Raw genomic sequence first — 25,728 nt, 5'->3', positions numbered from 1 at the left:
GTCCCTCGCCTTTTAAATTAAACGGGATAGTCCTTATTCTCTCTAATTCTCACACAACAGGTCCATAACATGCCTAAATTGACTGTTATACCCTCACATCTTTTTTTTTTTCCTTCTCTATCTCTATTTTTAATTTTTCTCTGTTTTTATTTATTTATTCATTCTCTCTCTCTCTCTCTCTCTCTCTCTCTCTCTCTCTCTCTCTCTCTCTCTCTCTCTCTCTCTCTCTCTCTCTCTCTCTCTCTCCCTCCGCCATTAGCCCATTAGTGCAGACCATCATCCCCGACCTGATTCCCCTGTCGCCCAATCTACTACATCCAAAGCCCCTCCTGCGACTCCCACAACGGCGAGAAGACCACCACATCTTTTCAGTCCAGCCCCATCCTCAGCCCGGTTGACTCCCCTCACCAATCCCAATCCCTTGTCGGCCGCCACTCCCGCGAATCCTCCGCCATTATATGATTCAAAAAACAAACTGTATCTCAATTCCAATTGCTATAACAACATCAATCCATCACATTATCACCTCTACAAAAAGCTAGACAGAAACAAACACTACCCTAAAGCCAGAGAACCCGACTTGGTGCCCGATCTAGAACCCAGCCCACCACTGTACCCATAACCTCGACCTCTCCAACAACTCCCTCTCCGGTTCCTTAGACAAAGGTCTGAAAAACTTTAAGCAATTGCATAGACTAATACTCACAGGAAACAAATTCACCTGCGAAATTCTGAAATTCTGGCCGAAATTTGGTTCGATATGGAAAATCTCCTCCAACATACCTCTCCGACAACGGCTTCACCGGATCGGTGCCGGAGGATTTCAGCGACCTGAAGTCTCTCTCATGCAGGCTCGAACTCTCGTTTCGATCACTTTTCCGGCACGATTTCAAAATCACTGGGAGATTTACCCATGACAGTGAGCTTTAATTTCTACAAAAACCAGGCCCTGAGTTCCCCAAGTAACCCAAATTCCTTGCTCGGATCCGATAATAACATGCAAGGCCGTGATCTTCATCGCGACCAAGGCGTGATCTGTACCGGATATTGGGGGGGGGGAGAGAGAGAGAGAGAGTTTTGGGGGTTTTGTTTTTAGGAGGAGAGCGAGAAAGAGCTGAGAGAGATCGAAGTAGAAAAAATAAAAATAAAAATTAAATAAAAAGAGAGAAAAATTAAAAGAAATTGAAAAAAAAATGAAATAAGGGTATAATAGTCAATTTAGGCCTGTTATGGACCTGTTGTGTAAGAATTAGAGAGAATAAGGACTATCCCGTTTAATTTAAAAGGCGAGAAAAATAGTTTAGTTTCAGGTAAAAGTTTGAAGAGTAACAAATATTTAATCAAAAAATAATTTTTAGGAGCTGCTCTAAGAAATGAAAATGTCCTTTTAAGATATATTGGGCCGGGTCGGCAAGAGTTGTGATTGGGAAAGGAAAATGTCATTTCCCAGGAAAAGAAAAAAAAGCGGGAGACCATCAACGGTCCACCACCCCGATTAAAACCTCCACATTCTTCTCCTGTCCACCGTCTCCGGTAGCCGCCCATCTCTTCAGAAACAGGTTCGATTTGTCTACTCTCTCTGTGTATCACCACTTTCGTTTTCCCTTCTCTGTATATCATTCTACTTTATTTCTCTGCTTACAATTGAAAAATTTCCTGAACACGACCAAAATTGTTTGTACTATCAAGTTGGTAAACATTGATTCAATGCTTACAGTTTAACTTCAGTTGTATTCGAAGGTGGTCACTTTTTTGTGCAATTCAATTTCATGAAGTTGAATTCTTATTTACTTTTGAGTAGGTGTTAAAAACTTTGAGTAGCATTATTCGAGTAGCTTCTTTGGTTATAGTGTTATACTATCTGCAGTATCATTTGATCCATTCCAAATGTGCTCCACTTTTGGATTTTTTAAACTATTGTTGATTCTGTTAATAAAGATTACCTTTTGAAATTTGCAGGCTCGAAGATCTGCCACTCATGTTGTTTGAAATTTACAAAGGCTACAACTTTACTTGTGTCTTTTACCTCAAATATGTGTTCCCAATACAACTGGCAATTACTTGATATCTGTAAGTCCTTCACTATCACTAGAATTATAAACTAAGATATAGTCAATAATTTTATGGGAATTCCTCCTTGTTATGAAAGTCTATGTCTTTAAGTTTGGACATATTTAAAATTTTTAATTATAATTTCCTTCCCAGAATCAAAACAGTTTTGCCTTCTTGCTTTTGCATAAAGAACAAATAGTCATATAACTTACTGAGGCAGAACAAAGTAAGCTGTACAAATAGTTCCATCAATTCTTTGCTTGTATTGATGTCTACTTATTCCACTTGATTATAATGGGATGCTAAACTGTTCAATATCTGCACTTATGTGGAATGGGGATCGAGTTTTGGGTATATTCTTTTGGAGAGTGCAAGCTTAAAAATCCATAAATTATGGAGAAGACCAGGTTAACCTTGTATATATACACATGCACACAGAGAGCTTCCTCTCTAGACTACTAAATTTCTAATCGATCTGTATGCTGTGCTGGATCGTCCCTTCTATACTGGAGTACTAGTCATTAGCATCCGAAGTCGAGCACAAGTGGTTAGATATATAGTTATTTAACTATGATTTAGTCCAAAATATAATTCATATAGTCATGTTTTTCTACTTTGTTTTCCTTTCCTATCTGTAAGCGGAGATCAGAATTTATGTGTATCTTTTGCTTGACCTGTAATGTACCTTGGGTTGATGTGTTCTGTTCTTGTAATTATGCTGAATTCTACTATTAAATCCTAGCTGTAGCCTGTAGGTTATTAGTTTTATTATCTCAGGATTCTCAGCTGGCTACTCAAGCATAGCTTTACTTTGTCTCTGAACTCTTCCATTTTAGTTGTTTGTTGCCTTCTCAATCTGCAGCAAAAGTTTTTTTTTTGTTTTTTGTTTTCCCTTCTTCTTGTCCATCACCACCAGAGGTCTAGACAAGCCAAGCTAGAATAATTAAGGCATATACATCTCAATTTTATTAAACTTTGTACTCTATCCCTCTGTATTTTAATTTCCACCTAAAGTTATGCTACGATGGTGATTAATTTTGCATTTGCAATTTGAAAATCTGAAGTTCATTATGAGAAGCTAACAAACTATTGCATCCAAACCTCTGCATATTTTGGTAGAAGCCTAGAAGGTGACTGAAACACATAAAGCAACTGAAGGCGTAACAATTGACCAAATTTTTCACTGTCCCAACAAAATATCAATTCCAGAGCCCTAAACTGAATTTGACCCCAAAAAAAAAAAAAAAAGGCCCTAAACTGAAGACACTTCTACTACAGAAATTATCTCAGCATGGCCTAAAAGGCCTATTGGCAATGCCTTTGACTAAGACCGATAGATATTGTTTTAGCATACTGATATCTAGCTAGATTTACATTACAAACACTGCATCAATGTTAACGAGTCAAATGACTATCGCCCATCAGCATATGAAGACATTGACATGTCTATTTGCATGCTAGACCCACTGGCAGTACCACGACCACAACCACCAACATTCACAGAGTAATCCTTGGAAGTATTAGGTGATCCGAGCAAGTATTCTGTCTCTTCTGGAAAGTAATGATCTGCAGAACCCCATGGATGCTTTGTCATAATCATTCCTTCTAGGTCCATGGCTACTTCTCTCATGGTAGGCCTTTCCTCCCCTTTTACCCTCAAACATCTTCTTGCAAGTTTGGCCACATTTTTCACCATCTCAATATTTCCTTCATTCACTATCTCATCATCAAGCACTTGATTTAAGCAATCTTTTTCCATGGAAGAAACAAAGATGCTTGCTAAGAATTTATCTTTAGAAACTGCCACTTTGCTTGTTAAAAGCTCAGCCAAGAGAACCCCAAAGCTGTAAACATCACTCTTTTCTGTTAGTTGGTTTGAGTGCAGATATTCAGGGTCCAGGTATCCTATTGTCCCGAGCACTACAGTTTGTATTCCAGCTTCACCTGAAGAAACCAATCGTGAAGCTCCAAAGTCTGACACTTTCGCCATATACTTGCCATCTAACAGAATGTTCCCTGCTTTGACATCTCGATGTATGATTGGTGTGGAAATTGAGGAGTGTAAATGTGCTAGTGCTCCTGCTGCTTCAGCTGCTATCTTCATTCGTAATTCAAATGAGAGTGATGGTCTTTTCTTATGAATGTGCTCATGAAGAGTGCCATGGCTAATGAACTCGTATACAAGTATAGGCACTTCTGTTTCTAAACAACAACCCAAAAGCTTCACAACATTTCTGTGGTTGATTTGAGAAAGAATGATTACCTCGTTGACAAATTGCTCACTCTGACTGCCGACACAACCTTTTGACTTCTTTATGGCAATCACTTGGTTATCTGGTAGTATACCTTTGTATACTATTCCATAGCCTCCTTTGCCAAGAACTCTGCTTTCATGGTAATTGTTTGTAGCCTTCTGAAGTTCTTCCGCACTGAAAATTTTTGTTGCGTCCACGGAACCTCCATGACTGGCAAGTTGTTGTTGTAACAATAAGCCTCCATTTTCTCTAAAGTACTTTTCTTTCAGTTTGATGAATTGTCTTTTCTTATTTCCCCACCATAACCATGCAATTCCAATGAAAGAAACCAAGAAGCCTGCACTTACACCTGCAAATATTTGAAAATTCATTGATTCAATTAATAAATTGCTTTTGTATATTTGATCTTAAATTGTTAATTTAGAGGTATAGGATGGTTGTTACGTTTGTTTTTCTTTGATTCTAGTTGGGAACTCCCATTGTTTATCGTTTTTTAGGTTTTGATGCTTCTCCCCCTTAATTTGTTGTTTCTCTTTTTCTTCTGCAATATATTTTCAAAAATAAAAGTGCTTCTATTTGCGCAGAGGCTTCTCAAACTGAGCCAGAGCCTCTTATCTATTCTCTCTTTTCTAGCAATCACAAGGGAAAACGTCTACCTTTATATATTCATTCTGTTTTTGTTACCTTTAAAAAAAATTTAAAAAAAATAAGAAGCTTGAGAAAGTCGGGTTAGTTTAAACTTTAAACTTGGAACCAAAAGTAGCTGAAGGTAAAGTTGTGTCTGAAATTACTGTTTAATACAATGTTGAGTTAGAATATTAGGCAGATAATATGGAAGTATACATACCCAATGTAACAATAAGCAGGAGAAAGATCTCTGAGAGTCTTTTTGAATCATCTTTGATGCAACTCTTGTCATTCATGCCATCGTGTTTGTATCCTTTGTGACATACACAAGTGTAATTTCCTGGAGGTGAATTTGAGCACTTGCCATTCTGGCAGGGGTTTGAAGCCTTGCACTCATCAAAATCTGAGATGGAAGATAGGAAAGGAAAAGCCATATATCACAAATCAATGAATTTGGTAAAAGTGCACTGTTGCATATATATTAGCTAAACGCTTGAGTATGTAAACTAAAAATTAAAGATTACCTTGGCAACCAACTGGATGGTAGGGGTTTCCTTCGTAACCAGGCAAGCACTGGCACAAGTAACCTAACCCATTGTGAGGACTGTTGACGCAGCTGCTATTAGCCTTGCAAACGATATCCTTCCTCTTTTGAGCTTCATCACAGGGGTGTGTCTCATTCCCAATTGCCCAATTAGCAACCAGTGGAATCTGTTCAGTGTTGTTCAATTCATCAAAACTTGCAAGGGAAAAATTGAACTGGCCTTGCTCTGCAATGAAGGCGTAGCTGCAGGGGTTAAAGTCCCGCACATATGAATGCTTGTAGTAGCTACTCAAACTCACAGTACGACTGTGCAGTCCACTGGGGATGTTAGTCTGGCAACACCCAACGCCAGAGCAAGAGTTCTTATCAACACTTCCAAGGCTGTTGCATAGTGACATGCAGCCAGTAATGAATTCTTCTTCCCCTCGGAAGCCTCGGATGATTGCATAAGTGTCACAACCAACGGCGTAGAACTTGTTTTGGGTATCGGATATGGTATATGGAGGTGGCAGCCAGAGCCGAGGTCTCCTGCTTCTGTCAGTTCGATTGCCTTTTTCATCGTAACAATCTCGCCCTATATAACTCAACATATGCAACTCTCCAGCCTCTAGAGAAATGTTTCTAACAATGATATTGTCGTATTTATTCATTAAATATGCTGTTGGTGGTTGGGTCGTTTTGTCGCAATAGATGAAGAATTCTTTTCGCAGGTAACAACTCTCATGCATGCCAAATGGATATGGAATTGTGAGATTGCCGCACTTGTCTGAGCAGCCGGACTTGGCTTGAGCAGGAGCTGCTGTTGTTGTAGTAGTACTAGCCGCCAATAACAGCAGTAGGATTGCCACCAAAGAGAGTCGCAACGCCATGATCTGATCGACGACCCCAAATCAAGCAGGCTAGGGCCGGAGCTCGGTTAGAATTTGCAAATTCAGGTGTACTAACTAAGATTGTAACTTAAATTGACTGTAACTGGTTCATGTACTCCTTGCAGGTTGATCGAGGTCGTTGTCCTTCTCGTTGATAGTGAGAGCAATTACCATGCATCTTCCTCTGTCATAGTGTCTCTTTGGTCGTCGATTCAATAATCACGCCGCGTGATGTACCTTCAATCAATTAGTCATGGATTTAATTTCTGCTATCTATAGTAGGACAGGGCATATGTCCTTTCAGTCATTCTTGAGTGAAAGTTAGCTGACTAATTGCGCTGCATTAATTTTAGCGGGGAAAATGATTTGTGGCCTCAATGAGGCCTAAGATTTGTGGCCTCAATCCTAGGTGTCATGTCATGTCATCTACACACATCATCTATTTGTCAAATCATGCCATGTTATTTTTGAGAAAAAGACAATCTTATCCTTCCAAAATCTAATGATTCTAAGTTATTTTGGCTTTCTTCTAAAAATAAAAAAAATGATTTTGGTTCTTTTTTCTTTTCATTACACTCATGCTTAGATTTAATCATTTAAACAACAATTTTTTTTCTTCAATCAAGAATAGAAAAAATTTCATGTAATTCAATCAATAGTTTGTATATACATTCGATCAATAGATTTGTATATACATTCGATCAGTAAATTTGCATAATTAGTACATCTATATGAATTTGAACTTTGTTGGGTTCCTGCAAATTTTGAAAATATAATGTGAAAAATACATCTTTCTATGATTATATATATTATTTTGCTCATTTTTTTATAGTGTAAAAAACCCTAGCCGCTTGCTGGGGTGAGAGAAGAGCACGACTTCTTCTTAGGTTTTGGCGAGTTTTTCTCGTCCAGCGTCAGTGTTGGCTCTACCTCGCCGACGCTGTGACGCTGCCAGACGGGTATTGATGGTATGGTCCTTTTGACTTTGGGGCTAGCTGTATTCGGGTTGTGCCAGTGATGATCGGTGAGGTCTGGTTCGTCATTCTCTGTGTTGAGCAACCGTGGGCACAGAATCAATGACGACACGGGCGGTGTAGGCTGGTGATCCAAGCAGCGATGTGGCAACGGTGATGGCGTCTTAGGAGGGGTTGTCGGTGGCGGCTTGGAGGTTGGGATCCATCAGTTGGAACCAGGTCTGGCTGTTATTGGTGTCCTCTCTATGGTGGTGGCATCACGGTGGTGGTGGTCTTCCTTGAGGAGGGCAGCAGTTACTCGATCACGGTGAGCCGAGGTGGTCGGATCGTCGTTGTGTGCATGCGGCAGGTGCACAAGGAAGCGGAGGCTGGGCTGGGTAGGGCCAGGCTGGTTTAGGCCTTGGGTATTGCCTTCTTTTAGGCCAATTGGACTGCTGCATGAGTTTTTTTTTTTTTTTTTCAATAATTCCCTTGTTGGGAGGTAGTGGGCTCCGGCCCGGTCTAGGCATTTTTTATGTTAGTTCTTTTCTAGTTGTTAGTTAGGTGACGAACCTCGATCATTTTAGCTCGATCGGGTTTGTCTTGTCTATGCTAGCTGAAGCTCCTCTACGAGCCTTTGTAGAAGTATTAGGTTTTAACGTACCACAATGGCGTGCTCGGCGTTTGGAATCAGGTAGAATAGATTGCCTACGAGGCGAGGTGTTTTTGTTAGCATAGACTACTCTGAGCTACCAATGTTAAAATAGAATAGTCTTCTTGTACTATTCTTTGCCCATGAACCAGGGCCATATTAGTGTATGTGCTCTTTATCAAAAAAAAAAAAATATGTATATATATATATATATATATATATATATATATATATACATATTTTTTTTTTTTCCTAATTGTTAGATTGTAGATGATAATTAATGGCTGCTAGTAACATGGAATATTTTCTTACCTCTTAATTTGGACATACGTATTTTCCAAATTCAATTTTAGTGCTATTTTTTGGATGAAAATCATGAAATTAATCAATATTTGGAAAGAAAAGTTAATGCCTATTTCTGGACACCTAATTCAATATATTAATGCTATTTGGAAATTAGAAAAATTATAGGAAATAGTTTAATTAAATGAAAAAAAAAAATATTAGTCAAAGAATCTGTAGACATATCCCTTCAATTAATATATAAGTAATAGCTGATATTTTTTTCATCACCTAATTAAATTCATTATTGTCATTGATTCACTCCCTAACATCTAAAAGGAAACAAAAAAAAGTTAAATTGGTGTTATAGAATGATGTGGCTATGAAAATAAAATTTTTATTTATTTACATGGCATGTGTCATAAATCTTAGGCCTCCGCATATCATTGCCCTTTTGGCTGCCTCAAATACGGGGTTCGCGTTCCCACTTGGAAATTCAGGTGTGCTAAACTGGAACAAGTTCAAGTGTCCTCGTTAAGTGCAATTACCATGCATCTTCCTCTGTCACAGGGCCCCTTTCGTCTTCGATTCAATAGTTACGAACTTACGACGCGTGATGAAACTTCAAGCAAATACGTGGTCTATAGTGCGTAGGCGCAAATACGGTGTTCGCGTTCCCACTTTGAAATTCAAGTGTCCTAAACTGGAACAGTGGAACTAGTTCAAGTCCTCGTTGAGGTCGTCCCTCTAATTATTACCATGAATTAATTGCAAGCATCTCCACCAGTCATGGAGTTCGTGTGTCCCTACTTGCATGGTCGTCCTGTAAATAGTAAATACTAAATAGCACCACGTAGGCGTGAAACACGTTGTTAGAAAAACCATTTCATATTTATTTTACGTGCTAGTTTAAAAGGTATTTCATGACATCCAACCCTGACAGGCTGACATATCATATTCGTCACCATGCTGACCAAGACCAGGATATGTGTGGCATGCAGATCGGTGAATTTGGAGCAGAATTGCCAATTTTGCCAATTTATTTTATTTTTTATTTCTAATTTCTTAATTTATTTTTTTTGTTAGAAACTTTCTTAATTTATTGTCTCTTATTTTTATTTATTTTTAAGAATAATATAATAAAACAAAAGAACACATAATGTGAAAAGACTAAATAGAGACAACATTAAGATTTATTATAAGGAAAAATGCACGAACAGTGTCTGGAGACTCTGAGGACTGTCAAAATGATATCTGAACTTTTAAACGTATCAATGTGATACCTGGACTTATATTTTCTTGTTAACGTAGTACCTACATCAACTTTCCGTCACGGCACCGTTAAATTTACCACGTGTGAGGCACGTGACATACAAAATAAAGGTAAAAAGACTTATTTGCCCTATAACTGACATTTAAAATGCACGAACAGTATCTGGAGACTCTTAGAACTATCAAAATGATACCTGAACTTTCAAACGTATCAATGTGATACCTGGACTTATATTTTCTTGTCAACGTAGTACCTACATCAACTTTCCGTCACGACACCGTTAAATTTACCACGTGTGACTGTGTGAGGCACGTGACTACGTGAGGTACAAAATGAAGGTAAAAAGACTTATTTGCCCTATAACTGAAATTTTAAATATTTTTTTTGGTAAAAATATTTTAAATATTTTTTTTTGGTAAAAAGACTGATTTACCTTTAATTTTTTTAATTAATTTTTTTCACCCCTCCACCTCTGGTCTTCTTCCTCTCCCCTCGATCAACCACTCTCTAAAAAGACTAGTTGTCCTAGCCAATTCCTCCCGCAACAACATCTCAGTACTCCTCGATTTCAGGCACACAGCGCTGACGCTGTTGACCTTAACGAAAGGATTCATCGCCGATTTCAGATCTTTGACAAGCGAGGCTTCAAGAAGACTATGTCCTTCATTTTGGAGGACGAAATTGAAATTGAAATTGAAATTGGGATTGGGATTGGGATTTTGATTTGGATTAGGTTCTCTGGAAACTTCGACGGTACTCAAAGAGGGACTTGAGATCGAGGAAGGAGGAGGGCGGAGAGATCATCTATATCATTACTTGCTGGTGTTTTTGTTGTAGTTAATAACTTGATATTAATGGATTTTGAGTTTGAGTTCGAGTTTTGGTGGAGGTGTGGGTGTGGGTGGTGACGAAAAATGAAATTCAGGGTTTCTGCAACGTCTTCTTGGTTCTTCTTCTTCATTGCCCATTTCACAACAGGTCTGCATTGATGTTGTTGAGGCGATTTCAAAGGAGGAATGAAATTTTGTGTTAATTCGATCTGATACATCTGTGATTGTTTTTTGTTGTTTTGCAATCGAAGTCTTCATGCTTTCTCTGTTGGACTAGGAGGTGTTGAAGAGGCCATCGAACTTGCGGCGGAAGCTGATAAGGCAGCGGGTCTTCTCCTAGATCTAATGCTCGGCTCGCTTCTTCTGGGCACGGACCTCGTGGTCCTCGCCGCAGCTGCTGGTGTTGCCACCAATTAAGGCAGACTTGGGAGTTGAATAGGGTTGAATGATTTTGCATAAACAAGTTGGACTTGGTTTTGTGTTTTAGAAGTGACTCGAACAAGGGAGAAGCTTTGCTAAAAAAAATTATTTCTCATTCTTTTTTGTTCTTGGAGTTCCCAGATCTTTCATTTCTCTTTCAAAATGGGTTTGTCGAGTTTAAGAAGATGAACAAGAATGGGTTCAAGAACATGAACAATTGAGATTTCTTTTGTTTTTTTTTTTTTGCCTTTTTGCTGGGTTTGAGAAGATGAACATGAAGAAATGTTAGGTTCATACTTATCGGATTGGGATTTTTTTTTTTTTTTTAGAATATATTGGATTGATCTTGGTTAATAGAAAAAGCAAAAAAAAATTAATCATCTTTTATTTGCAATATAATAAATTATTATCTTTTTATTTTCAATTTTAAATTTATTCATTTAGGATTTGATGGAGTGGAAAAGTCTTTTTTGCCCTCATTTTCGGCCTCACATGCGTCAGATGTGACTCGAACTGACGGAGCCGTGACGGAAAGTTGATGTAGGTACTACGTTGACAAGAAAATATAAGTCTAGGTATCACTTTGATACGTTTGAAAGTTCAGGTATCATTTTGACAGTCCTCAGAGTCTCCAGACACTGTTCGTGCATTTTTTCCTTTAGGATTTGATGGAGTGGAAAAGTCTTTTTTGCCCTCATTTTCTGCCTCACATGCGTCACACGTGACTCGAACTGACGGAGCCGTAACGGAAAGTTGATGTAGGTACTACATTGACAAGAAAATATAAGTCCAGGTATCACATTGATACGTTTGAAACTTCAGGTATCATTTTGACAGTCCTCAGAGTCTCCAGACACTGTTCGTGCATTTTTTCCTTTATTATATATAGATCTCTACATTAAGTGAGTAGTCCGTTGATGGTGGCCATAGTGGGTTAGGTCGTGCTTGGCTGGCAGCTTGTGATCTTCTTGTCAAGCAACTAGGAACATGTTAGAGCAACTCCAACAAATTCTGTATTTCTTATTTTTTTTTCTATTTTAGAGAAAATTGGGTCATTTTTAACTCCAACAACTTCCTTAAACCTTTCTCTAAAATAGAGATTTTGATAAGAGAGAAGATTACATTCCCTAAATCTACAGCAAACGCTAAAAATATAGTGATAGAAAAATTCATAAATGTTTCAAGTGCTCCCATCTCCCAACAACTCAAACGTTTCAACTCTGACTGAAACTTAACCGAGAAAGAAGACAAAGTAGTAGGTGAGCCGCCTCCTCCACCTCCGTTCGTTTCGATTCATTCCAATTCTCTACTTGTTTTCGTCTTTTCCAGTCTCGTTTGTTTGATTGATCAAAGAATTTCAAATTTTTGAGTTCTTGATTGTACTTTAATGGTTAGGAATGCTCTACCAATTGTGGTAATAATTATCTGGAGGCGTTTAAATGCTCTCCCACTTTTGGTGGTCATTGTTGATTGTGTAAGTTACAGGGGTGGCAAACTCCCTGGTGAAACTTTCAAATTGATTTTTAGGTTTTTGTTTTTCATATTATGAAGTCTGGCTAAAACTACACCTATGTATAATTTGTTGTTTCAGTGATGTCTGGATAAGTGTTGTTGTTGTAAAGCATGCCATGCATTCATAACGCCCCTTTGGTTACTGATAAAATGCCTCAAAGAGAAGGATGAATTTTCAAGCTTGTCTGCAAGTCTGCAACTCATTTTAAAACACTTGAATCCAACGCCCAGAAAGCATAATAACTTTTTTCATGTATCTTCTTAACTAAAACCTACAAGGAAAGCAGTGGGGGGTTTTCTAGTGTAGTGGTGACCCATGTAACGTTCAGTTCAGGGATGAAGGAATGAATGGGTGAGCTTGGCTTTACTCTCTCTGGGTCTCAATTAGGCATTGAAAAATTTTTCATTCTCCTTTTCACTTTTTGTTTTTTACTTTTGACAAATATGAAATATCATCATATGATATCATACCCTCTGGAACATGGAACGATGGGTTGTCAATTAGGCAAAGTGTTAGACCTAATGGTCGCGTTTGTTTGCGTGGATTAATAATTGGATAGGACAAAAATATATCCAAGCTACTGTTTGGTGGTTCAGATTATTCTGGGATTGGATATTTAAATCTTATCACAGTAGGATATCAACTCCTGTTGGAGAGGTGGGATATGCACAACAGTACAAGATTATAACGAGAACCATCCTTGGACCTTGACGAAATGACCACTATCCTCTTCAATCAAAATACAAACCCCAGCCCTTGTATCATCCTCAGTGCGATCTGATCGAACCCGAACATCCCTCCGCTCAATCTCTCCGTCTCAGGCGGCGGCGGTGCGAGCTGTACATCCCTCCTCCCTCGTTCTCTTCCACTGTGCCGGCCGGAGGCACCTCATTTACACTCCTTTCCCGGACACAATTTCCTACCAGACCTCCTCCACCGTCTTCGGCCTCGGCGGAGGCGCTGCTGTTGTAGACGTCGCGGAAGAAGCCGTCGACGGTCATTGAGCCCAGCTAGATCGGCGTGGGATTGGCCGGGTTAATGTAGCTGGTGGTGGTGGTGGTGGTGGTGTGGTGTTTCGGGTTGAAAGGCAAGAAATCAAAGACATCGAAGCCCAATGAGGAGGAAAAGTTTAGTACGGTTGAAGAGTTCTCGCCGGAGCGATCGGAGAAGAAGAAATGACCTCTGTTCATCTTTCTTTGGGTCTCGAACCTTGCTTTTTTTTTTTTTCTTTTTGTTTCCGCTCACTTTTTGCATCTTTATCCATTCCGGCTCTAATCCTATAATACCAAACACGTGCAAGGAGGATAACAAATCCAATCTTATACTAATCTAATCTGGTCATGTATCTTAATCCAATCCTATCATGGTTGCCAAAAGCAGCCAATATGTACAAATAATTGGAGTCATTAGCTAGTTGATTACAGTGAACCTTAGTAGTGAGTAGTGGTTTGGTTGATAGGTTTGAACTGAAGCACCTGAATATTTTTCCTTTGTTCTACCCTTTTTTTTTTCTTCTCGATCACTTTTTCCCTCCCACATTTAGAAGAACGAGTTTTGTTCTTGTCATAGAGGATGCAATATGAGACCAACGGTAGACAAGTTCTTTCCTAGTGAGAAACTCTTGTATATATATAACCCCTTGTAGATCACGTACACTGTAAAATTGAATCGTGTGGAAAAAGGTTTGTATACAAAGGTGGCTGTAGATACAATTATTTATTCTAGACAGAAAGATTATGCACATACACATGCAAGTAGTATGCCATCAATCTGAGATATAATTCAGGATTTTCCTTGGGAGGTATCATGTAGGAATTGCTTGCTCTGCCTCTGAACCTGGTGCGCACTAAGCTAGACTTCTGTAGGAGTTATGATAGAAGCTTAATTACCTAGCAATTCACTACCATTTAGTTTCTATATGTTGTATTGTTGATCCTGCATCTTCATAGAATTATATTGTGTACATAATACAGTAGTTTCTGCATCGAGGTGCAGGTCCCATTGTTTTCTTACTTCAATATTCACAGCTTATACCATTGATATTGTACTTAATGTGTGCCTTTGACTTGTTTAATTTTATGAGTACTTTTCTCATATAGATGGATTACCAGTCTTTGCCTTGTTTACTTTTTGCAGATGGCTTCGATGCTATTGAGTTTCACTAACCTCCTCAACAACGAATCAGCCCTCAGTGACCTCAATGAGCCACATCTGACATACGATTTCCCGGCGAATCAGTATCATTCCAATGGTTCACTATTGTCCTGCATGTACTTTCCATAAGTGCTCGACAAGATCCTCTTGGAGTTGAGTATGCATTTGTTTATCTCTAATCCGATGATGATTTTCAATGAACTCCATTAGTGTTGGTGTACGCTCAAGTGAAGGTGATATACGTAGAATGTCAACAACTCTATCATATAATTTTTTGATTTCATGCATCTGTCTTGGTCTACGATCATGCTCATGTTCATCACGCTCGTCTTCAATAATCATATTATGCATGATTATGCATGCACTATGCCAATAATGTCTTCAGATAACACACTTCAGACAACAGAATTCTTGTTTTCTGTCGTCTGAATTTTTTAAACTTCTTTAGACAACATATAAATTAATTATGTTGTCTGAATAGCATGAGAATCCATACTGTTTTAGTTTTTCTTGCTTTGAAAAATTCAGACGACAGATAACTGTCGTATGAATAAACCGAGAATTCTCACTTTCAATTGAAAAAATAAGACGACAGATTTATGTTGTCTGAATGAAACGGGGAAATTACTTCACCTTGTGTGTCCAAAAATTGTTTTTTGTTACCATGTAAACTTATCATCAATTTGCCTTAACATGTCCGTGTTTTTCCCACACTTGGTCAAAAAATCAAAAACACCTTATCGCGCCTAGCTCTCTCTCGACCCAGCAGCAACCCTAGGCAACCCGCAACCCAGAGGAACAACCCAGCAACATCCCATCCATTACCAGCAACCCAACCTAGATTCTCTTGATTCCTCTCCATCAGAAAAGACAGAAGATTCCTTTGCACTCCCCGAACTAGGTTTTCCCAGAACTGGAGTTCTTCGATTTCAAGAGCTGGAGTCCGAAGTATTCAGTATTGTTAATTGCATGGTAAGCTCGTTCTTCCTCTTAGGGTTTTGACTTCGATTCATTTTGGATTTTAGGGTTTTGTTGGGATATTGATTTGGGGGTTTTGCTAATCTTCTTTGAAATTATATTGGGGCATTAGGGATTTTGTTGATTTACAGGTTGGAGGTGACTGAAATGGAATTGAATTTTACTCAGGTTTAGGGATTTGGTACTGGGTTTTTGGATTACCTTATTGGTTTATTCTTTAATTCGATTTGGGTGTTTATTAGCTATAACCTTTGAATAAAATTTGCTTAAACTTTATGGGTGTTCTTCAAATCGTTTTGAGCTGGACTCCGATTCATCGTCGTTGTACTGTCTCCAGCTTTGAAGCCGTCGCTGCTAATGACGCCAACAATTAGGCTCAGGGTCAGGGTCAGCAGTCGATGGATCCTAAGGATTGCTACGCAGGGGAAAGGGCCATGAACGAGGTTGAGTGTGGGTTCGTTGGCAGATTTGGGCTAGGATGAGAGGAAGTAGAAGGAGGGGGAGGGGTGTTCTGTGATTGTAATATGGATAGCTTCTCTGTTCAAAATTCTCCATGGTTCATACTCACCTTCCAAGGGCGCTATCTTGGATGATTCTAATAATGGCGGGTGTTTTGCACGAGCGTTTGTATTTTACAGTGTTTTTTTTTTTTTTACTATTGGTTTAGTATAATGTGTTGTTGAGATAAAGTGGTAGTGCCAAGAAGAGAACTGCATTGCTGGTTGTTGCCCACCCAGATGATGAGTCCATGTAAGCATAGCTTTACAAATTGCTTTATCATGTTTCAAGTCCAATTGGCATTAGTTATGGCTGACTTCAGCTGAGTTTCTTTTTAATGTAATTTATGTTGCGGATCTTGAATGATGGGATGGTATGAAGGAGAATTTCTCTTCATCGTATAAACATCAGATTGCCTCTTATGATGCCCTTTGATTTTGATGTCTGCATATATTTTCAAAATTGATTGTTATCCTTGATGATTAACACCACTAGGTCATCTGAATGGAAAACAAGTTCTAACGACAAGTGTATCAATTACAAGCACACAATTCTGACCTATTTATAGAGATAGTTAAGGTCATATGACAAGGGAGTTGATGACAAATATACTGCAGTAAGGTCTTCATTGGTTTAGGACAGCTTTAATAGAACTTAAGTGCTATATGTTGGTTATCTGTAACAACTATGTACTCAAGTGCTGAATGGTTCTACTCAACTATGTAACTACTACCTTTTTGGATACTATCTTGAGTCTATAATAACTTATTCTTAAATCCTTTGGCAGAGATTACTGAAGAGGAAGTCGTAAGTCAGGGCATTGACCTGGTAAGATAATCTTTCTTAGCACTTCACCTTCCACTATCATTTATGGACTCATGAATTTCTAGTTCTCTTCTTTTGCGGTGTGCAATGAAAATCTTTTAACGGACTCTCACTTATATGCACGCCTGATCTTGTTTTAATCACATTGTATCTCTAAGGCTATATTTGCTAAAGCCTATTTCATTAGCCTGTTGCATAACTAGAAACATTGTTTCCATTCTATTGTTGGTATTCTAGTTAGGAATTCATTTTTCGCTTGACTGTGTTTTTATGCGTTAGTTTGTTAAGGAGTATTGATGAAAGGAAATAATAGTATTATCTATTGCAGCACTGATAGCAATAGCTCCTGCATTTCATTTCTGTTAGCAATCATGTATCATTTTCACGAGGCCTAACACGCAGCAGTAGTGCAGTAATAGTGCAGTCAAGTAGTTGTTAGTTTCTAGATTGCTTCATATCTTCTCTGTTGTATTAGCATCCATTGATAAGCTTTTGTTTGGGAGTTGGGACTTGTAGGTGATTAGGTTTCTTTTAATCTCCTAAGCAATCATGGATAGGTGCTAACTTCTTTTGGAATACTGCAGAAACTGCCCTGCAGCACAGCTCTCTTTGGTATTTGTTTTACCCTACTTACTGATCTTCAAATATACTGAAATTTTGACGTGTTTCTGTTCTGTTAGTTAACAAAGGATCTGGAAAGTTTCATCTTATTCCGAAGCAAAGTGAATTGTCGGTGATTCTTTCAAATTTGGTCTGCATTTGGGAAAGTTCCAACATTTTTTATGTATCCTCTGATTTTCTGTTGAGATTTGAACTCCTATTGAATCATTTAACTTCTGGTTTTTATTTATATTGAATTATGCATTTCAAATGGTTGTTTCAAAACTGATTTCATGTCAATTGGACTTACAATGAATTTTTGGTGAATTTTCTAAGTTAACCATGCTGCTGAGAATTTTTTATTTTTTTTATATGACTCCTGCAGTTCAGTCAGATTGTGTTAATCTTTTTCCTTCCTTTCCTAAATCCAAATTTCACGAAAATTCAGTATGTTCTACCTTAACATGTTTACTATCGGTCTGCAAAAGTTCAAGTTCATGGCTGTACAAATGAACTTTAATAAATTCCCAAAGCTAAGTTGTTCATGCCTTAACATTCCAGTTCACTTATGTCTCCCTTTTGATGTGTGATGCAGATTGCTTTGACTCTTTCGTGTCGATTTTACTGGGAGAGGAGAGCTTGCAGATCGCCATGTCAATTTCATATATATAGATTGCTTTGGAGTAATATTACTCTATAATTATTTGTTTTTGGGTTAGAAGTAGTCTAGTTTTGCTTTTATGTTATGAATTGGCTTCAAGCCTTTTGACTTTGATGATATAACAAGCCTTTTGTATTGTTCCAAAATGAATGATGTCCACATGGTTAACAACCAACACAAGATTACAACATATGTTGTCTCAACATGAAAATGAACAACTAAGTCATACCAAAATCTGTTGTTTCTTGTTATATCAAACAACAGAAGTAACAAGTTATCTATATTTCAAATGTGCTTCAAACAACAGAAGAGTGAGTTTCTGAACTCAATCAAACTACATAACTACATGATTACATATAGTTTTATTTTCTATCAGACAACATAAAAACTTAAAACTGTGGTTGGAATACAAGACAGAAGACATAAAAATAAAGTCTTACAACTATTTAGACGACAGATGAGCATAATTTACCTAATTATAAGTGATTTACAAACAACAATTAAATGTCGTTAAAAATGCATTCAGACAATAGATTGTCAAACAAATCTTTATTTTGGTAACTTCAGACAACATATAGATGTTTTCTTATTTGTTTTCAGACGACAGAGGTTTTATTAAACCTGTAGTTTGTACCTCATTTCAACAACATTAATGTGTCGTTGTATGTGATTAGTAACTACAGAAAGTTCCAAATCCTTCAAAGTTGGGTTATTCAGACGACAGAGCCTTGCGAAACTTCTGTAGTCTGAGTGAGGACAGACGACGGAGGATATCTGTCGTCTGATGCCATAAGAGATGACAGCTGGATACACTACAGATAATTTGCATATCAGAGGGTTGTTTGTTTTTGCGGCTGCACCCGAATATTGGAATGGGTTGCCTACGTACCCGGGAAGGGATCAAGCCACTCGTAGTTCAAGAGTTCCAATGAGTGAATGACTCATTGGAAGGCTTGGATTTTTGGAATAGGAATAGTGTTTGGGATGCGGTTGCATCTAGATTATTTGATTCCAGATTGCCTACATACCCTTGCGGGATCAAACCACATGTAGTTCCAGCATTTGGGATTTAAATGGGTAGATGACCCATTTACTTTTGGATTTGTGTTTGAGATATTTGTGAGGGTTTAGAGCCCTTGCATTTGCTTTTGGATAATTTGGGAATGATTTTATTTTTCTAGTGTTTGGGTGAATTTGACTGGTGGAGTCAGAGATTCGGATTTGGCTGAATTTGACTGGTGGAGTCAGGGATTCGATTTGAATTTGTGGTTGCATCTAGTGGGTCGCTAGATTGCCTACATACCCTGTGAAGGGATCAAACCATTGTAGTTCTGAGATATCATCTGTCGTCTGAAGCTATTATTGGCATAGTGATGCTGTCATAATCTATTTTAGGATATCCTTATCCCAAAATCTTGTCGGGCCTCGGACAATTGTAAAACGCGCTTGAAACACCCCAAATGCACGCTCCACTTCTTTCCTTGCCCCTTCTTGCTCTTTAGAAAAATGTCTGTGCTTATTTCCTTGTGGAGCTGGAATAGTCTTCACTAATGTTGCCCACGATGGATATATACCATCAGCAAGATAATATCCCATATCACACTACTATAAAAACATGATTTAAGAACATTGAAACCGTGTCCTTAAATACATACAAGGACTCTTTAAAAAAGAGTCATGTATCCGGGAGTCATCATACGATCTACCATTAACTTTATAGCTAATAGGAGGAGCACGCCCTTCAGCCAATTCACTAAATACAAAAGAGCGTTCTAACACATTGATGTCATTAAGAGACTCAGGTAACCCAAAGAAAGCATGCCATATCCAAAGATCATATGAAGCTACAACTTCTAAAATAATAGTCGGTTCATGAATGTGGCCTATAAACATACCATGCCAAGCAGTTGGGCAATTTTTCCACATCCAATGCATACAATCAATGCTTCCCAGCATCCCAGGAAAGCCACGCTCTTCGCCCTTTGCAAGTAATCTTGTGAGGTCATCACTATTTGGCGATCTTAAGTACTTATCACCAAACACCTCAACAACTGCTAAAACGAATCTTTTGAGACTTTCTATAGCAGTGCTTTCACCAATTTGCACATACTCATCTACATAATCGGCTAGAAAACCATAAGCAAGCATTCGAAAAGCGACTGTTACCTTTTGAAGCGATGACAAACCAAGACGCCCATCAGCATTTCTTCTTTGAACAAAATAATTATCGTGTGCAATGATAGCATCATGAATTCGAAGGAAAAAGAGCTTGCTTCATTCTGAACCTCCTTCGAAAGAGACGAGCCCCATATTTTGGAGGATTGGCAAAATAGTCACGATAAAGTCTTTCGTGACCCCCGATTGTATCACGTTCAACAATATCGTGACCCATAACAGAACCACGATGACCTCTCCTTGAACTCTTCTTGGCAAGATGTTCTTCTTCTATTTGAACAAGTAACGATTCTTAATTCATATTCTTCATCAATATCGTCGTCGTCATTCATGTACGTATCAACTAAATAACGACTAGCCAAAGAACGATGAGCCATAAAAATAGTTTCAAAGTGAGCAAGAAATGAGGAAGCAAAGGAATCAAAATTACGAGAATGAGATATAAAATGTGATAGATGATTTTTTCTTATTTATAGAAAGAGTTGACATCAACTAGCCGTTATAAAAGAGCCGTTGTAAACTAGCCGTTATAAAAGAGCCGTTGTAAACTAGCCGTTATTGTAGATTTGTTTTAAATGTAGAATATTTTATTGTTGTAATAAATACATAAATCTGTAAAATAGGGAAGCTGTTGGAGTTGAAGCAGAAAAATTATAGAGATTGACTTTTGATTTCCTATAATACAAAAATTATAGGGAAGCTAGCTGTTGGAGTTGCTTTACTAGTTCAAATGGCTCTACCACTTGATATCTGTATGTCCTTCGTTAACTATCGCTAGAATGATAAACAATGTAGTGTCATTATTCCATAGAAATGCCTATCCATGATGGAAGTCTTACTCCTGGCCTTTTGATTAGGATGTTGTTTGACATCAAGTATAAGTATAACAACTCCTAGCTATAATCAAAATTTGCAGAAAGTAGAACATGAAGCACTAAAATTAGCTAAAGCATCAACAACTTGATTAATTACTCTAGCTCTAAGAAAATGCAATTGAGAAATCTCATGAATACAATTATCCCATTCCACTCTAAGCTGCCAAGGTATCATATAAAGAAACAAAGGAACGTGAAAACAAGAGATGAATCACCTAATAACCACGCATACTTTTAGTCGCGAACTCAAGCAGCAATTCAATAACTTTGAGTATAGTCATTACCTCGGCGATGGTGTTTTTCAAGAATATAAGGGTGAGGTTCTTGGTGCTTTCTCTTCCAATTTAGATATCCCAAGTTCGACTAGATCGAGATGAGGCAAATGCTAAATATCATAGTTGTCATTTATTTGATAATACGAATCCCAAATGTAACAGAGCTAGCCGAACCCCATGGACTATATATGCAACTAACAAACAGAACAAGAACTGAATCTCACCCCTAGAACATAAACCCAAGAGTAAAGTAATGCTTTCTATGGCCACACAAGAGTAATATTCGGACAGTAAAAGTTGGCTCAAAGAAACTAAGTATAGGCCATTTTCGCTGAAGCTCATGACCAGACAGCTTCTTCTAATTAGAAGTCCAAGCTTTTTATAGGGTTCACGTTCTTCTTAGCTGCTACCCAAGTTCCAAAATCCAAGAATTAATCATAATTTTTCCAAAAAAGAAAGTATTAATCATCACTAAATTACTTGTCACAACTAGCAAGTGATTTATTAATGTTACTTATTTGGTGATAGGGTGATTCTAGTTGGACCTCCAAATTTGATATTTGGACCTTCAATTTTTTTCAGTTATTAATTGACTTTGTCAACTTATATGAAAAGACAAATAAGGATAAAGAGAGAAAAATGAAAAATGAAGTAAGTAAATAAATAAATACTCTTCTTACCTCCTCCAACCAAATATAACATTCAATTAATTTTTTTTTTCCCGATATTTCCTTATATTGCCTATATAGTTTTATAATTTACTCAAAACAATTAAGTAAAAATAATAACTTCTATACATGGTCCATCATTTATTACAAAGGTAAATTCAAAACAATCTGATTTGGAATTTTCTTAAACTAACTTAATTGAATATTATGATATAGTTATTACTCGATCTTCCAACCCAATACCCTTGAAATCCTTCTTTTAACAAATTCAAAGGGGTTCCAACAACATATCAAGATCTAGAACTAACCATCTGATTAATTTTGGTGGAGGAGAGACTTACTCATAAGAGAGCAATGTCATGTGATTTTGTAATACCCCGGAAAATTCAAATTAAATTCCGTGGATTTTTAGAAATGATTTCACGATAGTGGGAGCGAGTACGAGGCTCGGAGAAGTTGTGGAATTAGTTCGAACGATTTTATTTTCGAAAACGAACGTTTTTAGGGGGTCAACAAAGTTGACTTTTTATACGTTCAAAATTTGGGAAAACTTCCTTCATGAAAGTTGTAGAGCTCGTCGATACGAGTTCGTGGACATGTGGAACGCAATATTCGGAGTTCGTATGATTAAGTTATGAATTTTTGAAAATTGGGAATTTTCTATAAATAGGAAAATTCTGATTTTATTTTTCATTCAAGGACAAAAAATTCCTTTTTTTGCGGAATAGTCCCTCCCCCCCTCTCTCTCTCTCTCGCGCAAAACCCTCCCCACGCTTGCCGACCCGCCGACCCGACCCGACGCCAGCGGCGCCGTCGCTCGTCCTCCGGCCACGACCCGGCCCTCCCCGAGGTCGCCTCGAGCCGCCCAGCCGCTCCCTGCCACCGCCTTTCCCCGCCGCTGCCCCCAGATGGAGATCGAAGCCCCCCCCGAAGCTAGAACCCGACCCGACCGGAAAACCACTTTTCCGGCGTTGCACGGGCCGATCCTCCCCATTTTCGTGATCTCCTCCTCCCCCTGATTATCCCCATGTAAGCCTTTCATCACGATTTTGTGTATAGAACGCTAGATCATGGTTTGACTTTTTCGACGTCCCTGATTTAATCTGAATCTGATCAGACGCACGAGATTAATCCAACTTCAACGCTTGATCTAGGACGATCTAGGCCGAACCAGGCTTAGCTCCAGGTATGAAAGTCGACCACCCTTTCATTTTGAACCAGTTTGTAGTTGGTCACTTTGCCATCTGAGGTGGTTGACCGGCGTTGACCGCCCACTGACCACCGCTTGTGGCGGCGCATCAGACCATATTTCGAGTTTTCATTATCTAGGTGATGATCTATGCATCCATACGAGCGTTTTGATATATAACATGGTCATGTTAGAAAAAGTTGATAAATAGTGGATTTTCGTTTTGACGTTACTATTTAACGTTTTTACGTTTATCTTCGGTTTACGATCTGTGAAGATCTGACCATCGGTTTTGCTTCAATTTTGGATATGTTGATCGTATGACTGTCCCGGTGACTTTGTGAGGTCACGGGCGAAGATCCGACCGTTGGATCTTCGTATAATTGAGAAATAGTGATTCGGAAGGCGATTCGTGAGAATCTGACCGTCGGATTTTCATATAATTTTATGGAGATGTTTGTTAGAGTGATTCAAGAAGATCGGGGTCTTCGTGAAAATTTTGGAGGATGATCCTAAAGGCGATCCGTGAGGATCCGACCGTTGGATCATCATTAAATTCAGATCCGACCGTTGGATCATCGTATAATTTCGATCTGACCGTTGGATCATCATTAAAATTAGAATCCGACCGTGGGTTTCCGTATATGTGTGCTTTTGAGTTGTTGGCTAAGTTAAGATCATTATTGGATTAGGTGATCGATGGATTTATTTGGCGGACGATTCGTGAGATTGTTAATGGAGCTGTTAAGAAGACGCAGCTGGATTAGAGGTGAGTAAACCTCACGTGGTTCATATTACGAACCCAATATATTTAATTGCTTTATTTTGCAATCATATGAACTATTGTTGGTGTATTAGACATTCCTGTGTGAATGTCTGTATATATATATTATTACGTGAAATAATATGTATTGTTGGAGTTGTGTTGAGTTTATTGTTGAGAAACAATATATTGTGAGAGGTATTGAGTTTATTGTTGAGAAACAATATATTGTGAGAGGTGTTGAGTTTTATTGTTGAGGAACAATAAATTGTTGTGATCTGTGGAGATCACTAGGTCACGAGGTGACCATGGCATCTATTAGTGAATCACGCTCTCGTACCGGGCTGGTGGTTATTAATAGTATTAAATCGTAATCACGTCTGTGGCCGGACGAGTGGTTACGTTCAGTTAGAGCTCTAGTCTGTCTGCCAAATGTGGAGTGACCTTATGAGTGAAATTGAGAGTAACTCATAAGTGTCAATATATATATGGTAACCTTATGAGGGAAATTGAGAGTAACTCATAAGGGTCTATATATATATATGAGTCTGTCTACCAAATGTTGGGAAATCTTATGAGCGAAATTGAGAGTAACTCATAAGTGTCTATATATATATATGAGAGTGAGTGATCTTATGAGCTAAATTGAGAGTAACTCATAAGTGTCTATATATATATATGAGAGTGAGAAAGTAACGTGGGTTTGTGGTGGTCTTGAAATTTAATAAATCAACAGTTCTTTCTTGTTTACTCATACTAGCTGTCAAAAGCTTACCGGGTTTTGTGTTGTTGCAACTCCCGGTACACTATTCAAATTGTGTAGCGGGTAATCCTACAGGACAGGAGAACCAGGACGGTGATCGTGCGGTTAGAGCAATTGTTAGAGTTTTACAGCAATTGTAAGTTGTGAGGTGTATTATGCTCATTTAGAGCTTTACAATATTGCTTGTGAGAGTGAATTGTAATAATGAACTCGAGGTTTCGAGATTTGGAGTTTGTGTACCTTGTGGTGAGATTATATTGAGAAGAAAATTCAGAACGTTTATTTGATTAAGTGGTTTAATTCATGTTTCGGATTTGAATTTATTATTCAAAATCCGGGGCGTGACAGATTTTGATTCATTTTTCTTCTCGTGGTTGAAGTTAGAGATAAAAAGTAGAATAACAGATTGTTGTATCTCATGTTCAAGGGCGTTTTGGTAAAAATAAGGAGGTTTACTTAACTTTTCAAGTATTCTAAAAAGTAAATTAGAGGTGTACTAAGTATGGGAGGTCCAAATAGCAAATTTGGAGGTCCAACTAGAACCACCCTTGGTGATAATGGATACTATATGGTATGCATGCAATGCTACCGTTCAAAGCTTTAGAGCATCTTTAGCAGACTCTTTATTTTAGCTCCTTAACTATTTTGGAGAGCATATTTAGTTTTTTAATTATCTATTTTAACAGCTGCACAAGACTCCTAAGTGACTCTCCATTATAACTTTTAGCTATCTCGCTCCTAAATATAGAGAGCGAGAAGGGGCTCTCTATAATTTAAAACTTTCATTTTAAGTTATTTTATGTAATTTATAAATACATTTAAACTATTTAATCTTCATTTAAAAAGTAATATAAATTCAAAACTAGCTAAAATAAAGAGCATTGATGTAGAAGTATTTCTAAAGTGGCTAGCTAAAATGACTTTTTAGCTAATTTGGCTAAAATTTGACTTGAAAATGGCTAGCATTGCTAAAGATGCATTTACACTTCAATCTGCTGGTTTGTTAAGAATAATGTTTTGGGCTATAGGGGAGT

The 25,728-nt window shown here is 38.0% G+C and overlaps 1 protein-coding gene and 1 long non-coding RNA gene across 2 annotated transcripts; one reads left to right on the top strand and one right to left on the bottom strand.

Moving 5' to 3' along the window:
* Window positions 1–3,196: 3,196 nt before the first annotated feature.
* Window positions 3,197–6,551, bottom strand: LOC133729122 (wall-associated receptor kinase 2-like). Its single transcript, XM_062156596.1, has 3 exons — window positions 5,459–6,551; window positions 5,155–5,337; window positions 3,197–4,656 (listed from the first exon to the last, which is right to left on the bottom strand). The coding sequence occupies exons 1-3, from the start codon at window positions 6,345–6,347 to the stop codon at window positions 3,464–3,466; spliced, it is 2,265 nt and encodes a 754-aa protein (XP_062012580.1). The 5' UTR covers window positions 6,348–6,551; the 3' UTR covers window positions 3,197–3,463.
* Window positions 6,552–22,920: 16,369 nt separating this feature from the next.
* LOC133728853 (uncharacterized) lies at window positions 22,921–24,992 on the top strand. Its single transcript, XR_009856040.1, has 3 exons — window positions 22,921–23,165; window positions 23,861–23,937; window positions 24,755–24,992. It is a non-coding gene; the product is annotated as an uncharacterized LOC133728853 (long non-coding RNA).
* The last annotated feature ends 736 nt before the right edge of the window (window positions 24,993–25,728 follow it).

The sequence above is a fragment of the Rosa rugosa genome, chromosome 2 (genome assembly GCF_958449725.1).
Source record: "Rosa rugosa chromosome 2, drRosRugo1.1, whole genome shotgun sequence".
NCBI classification, from domain to species: Eukaryota; Viridiplantae; Streptophyta; class Magnoliopsida; order Rosales; family Rosaceae; genus Rosa; species Rosa rugosa.
Note: the sequence above shows the minus strand (reverse complement) of the source record. Positions and strands in the feature narration are given on the sequence as shown.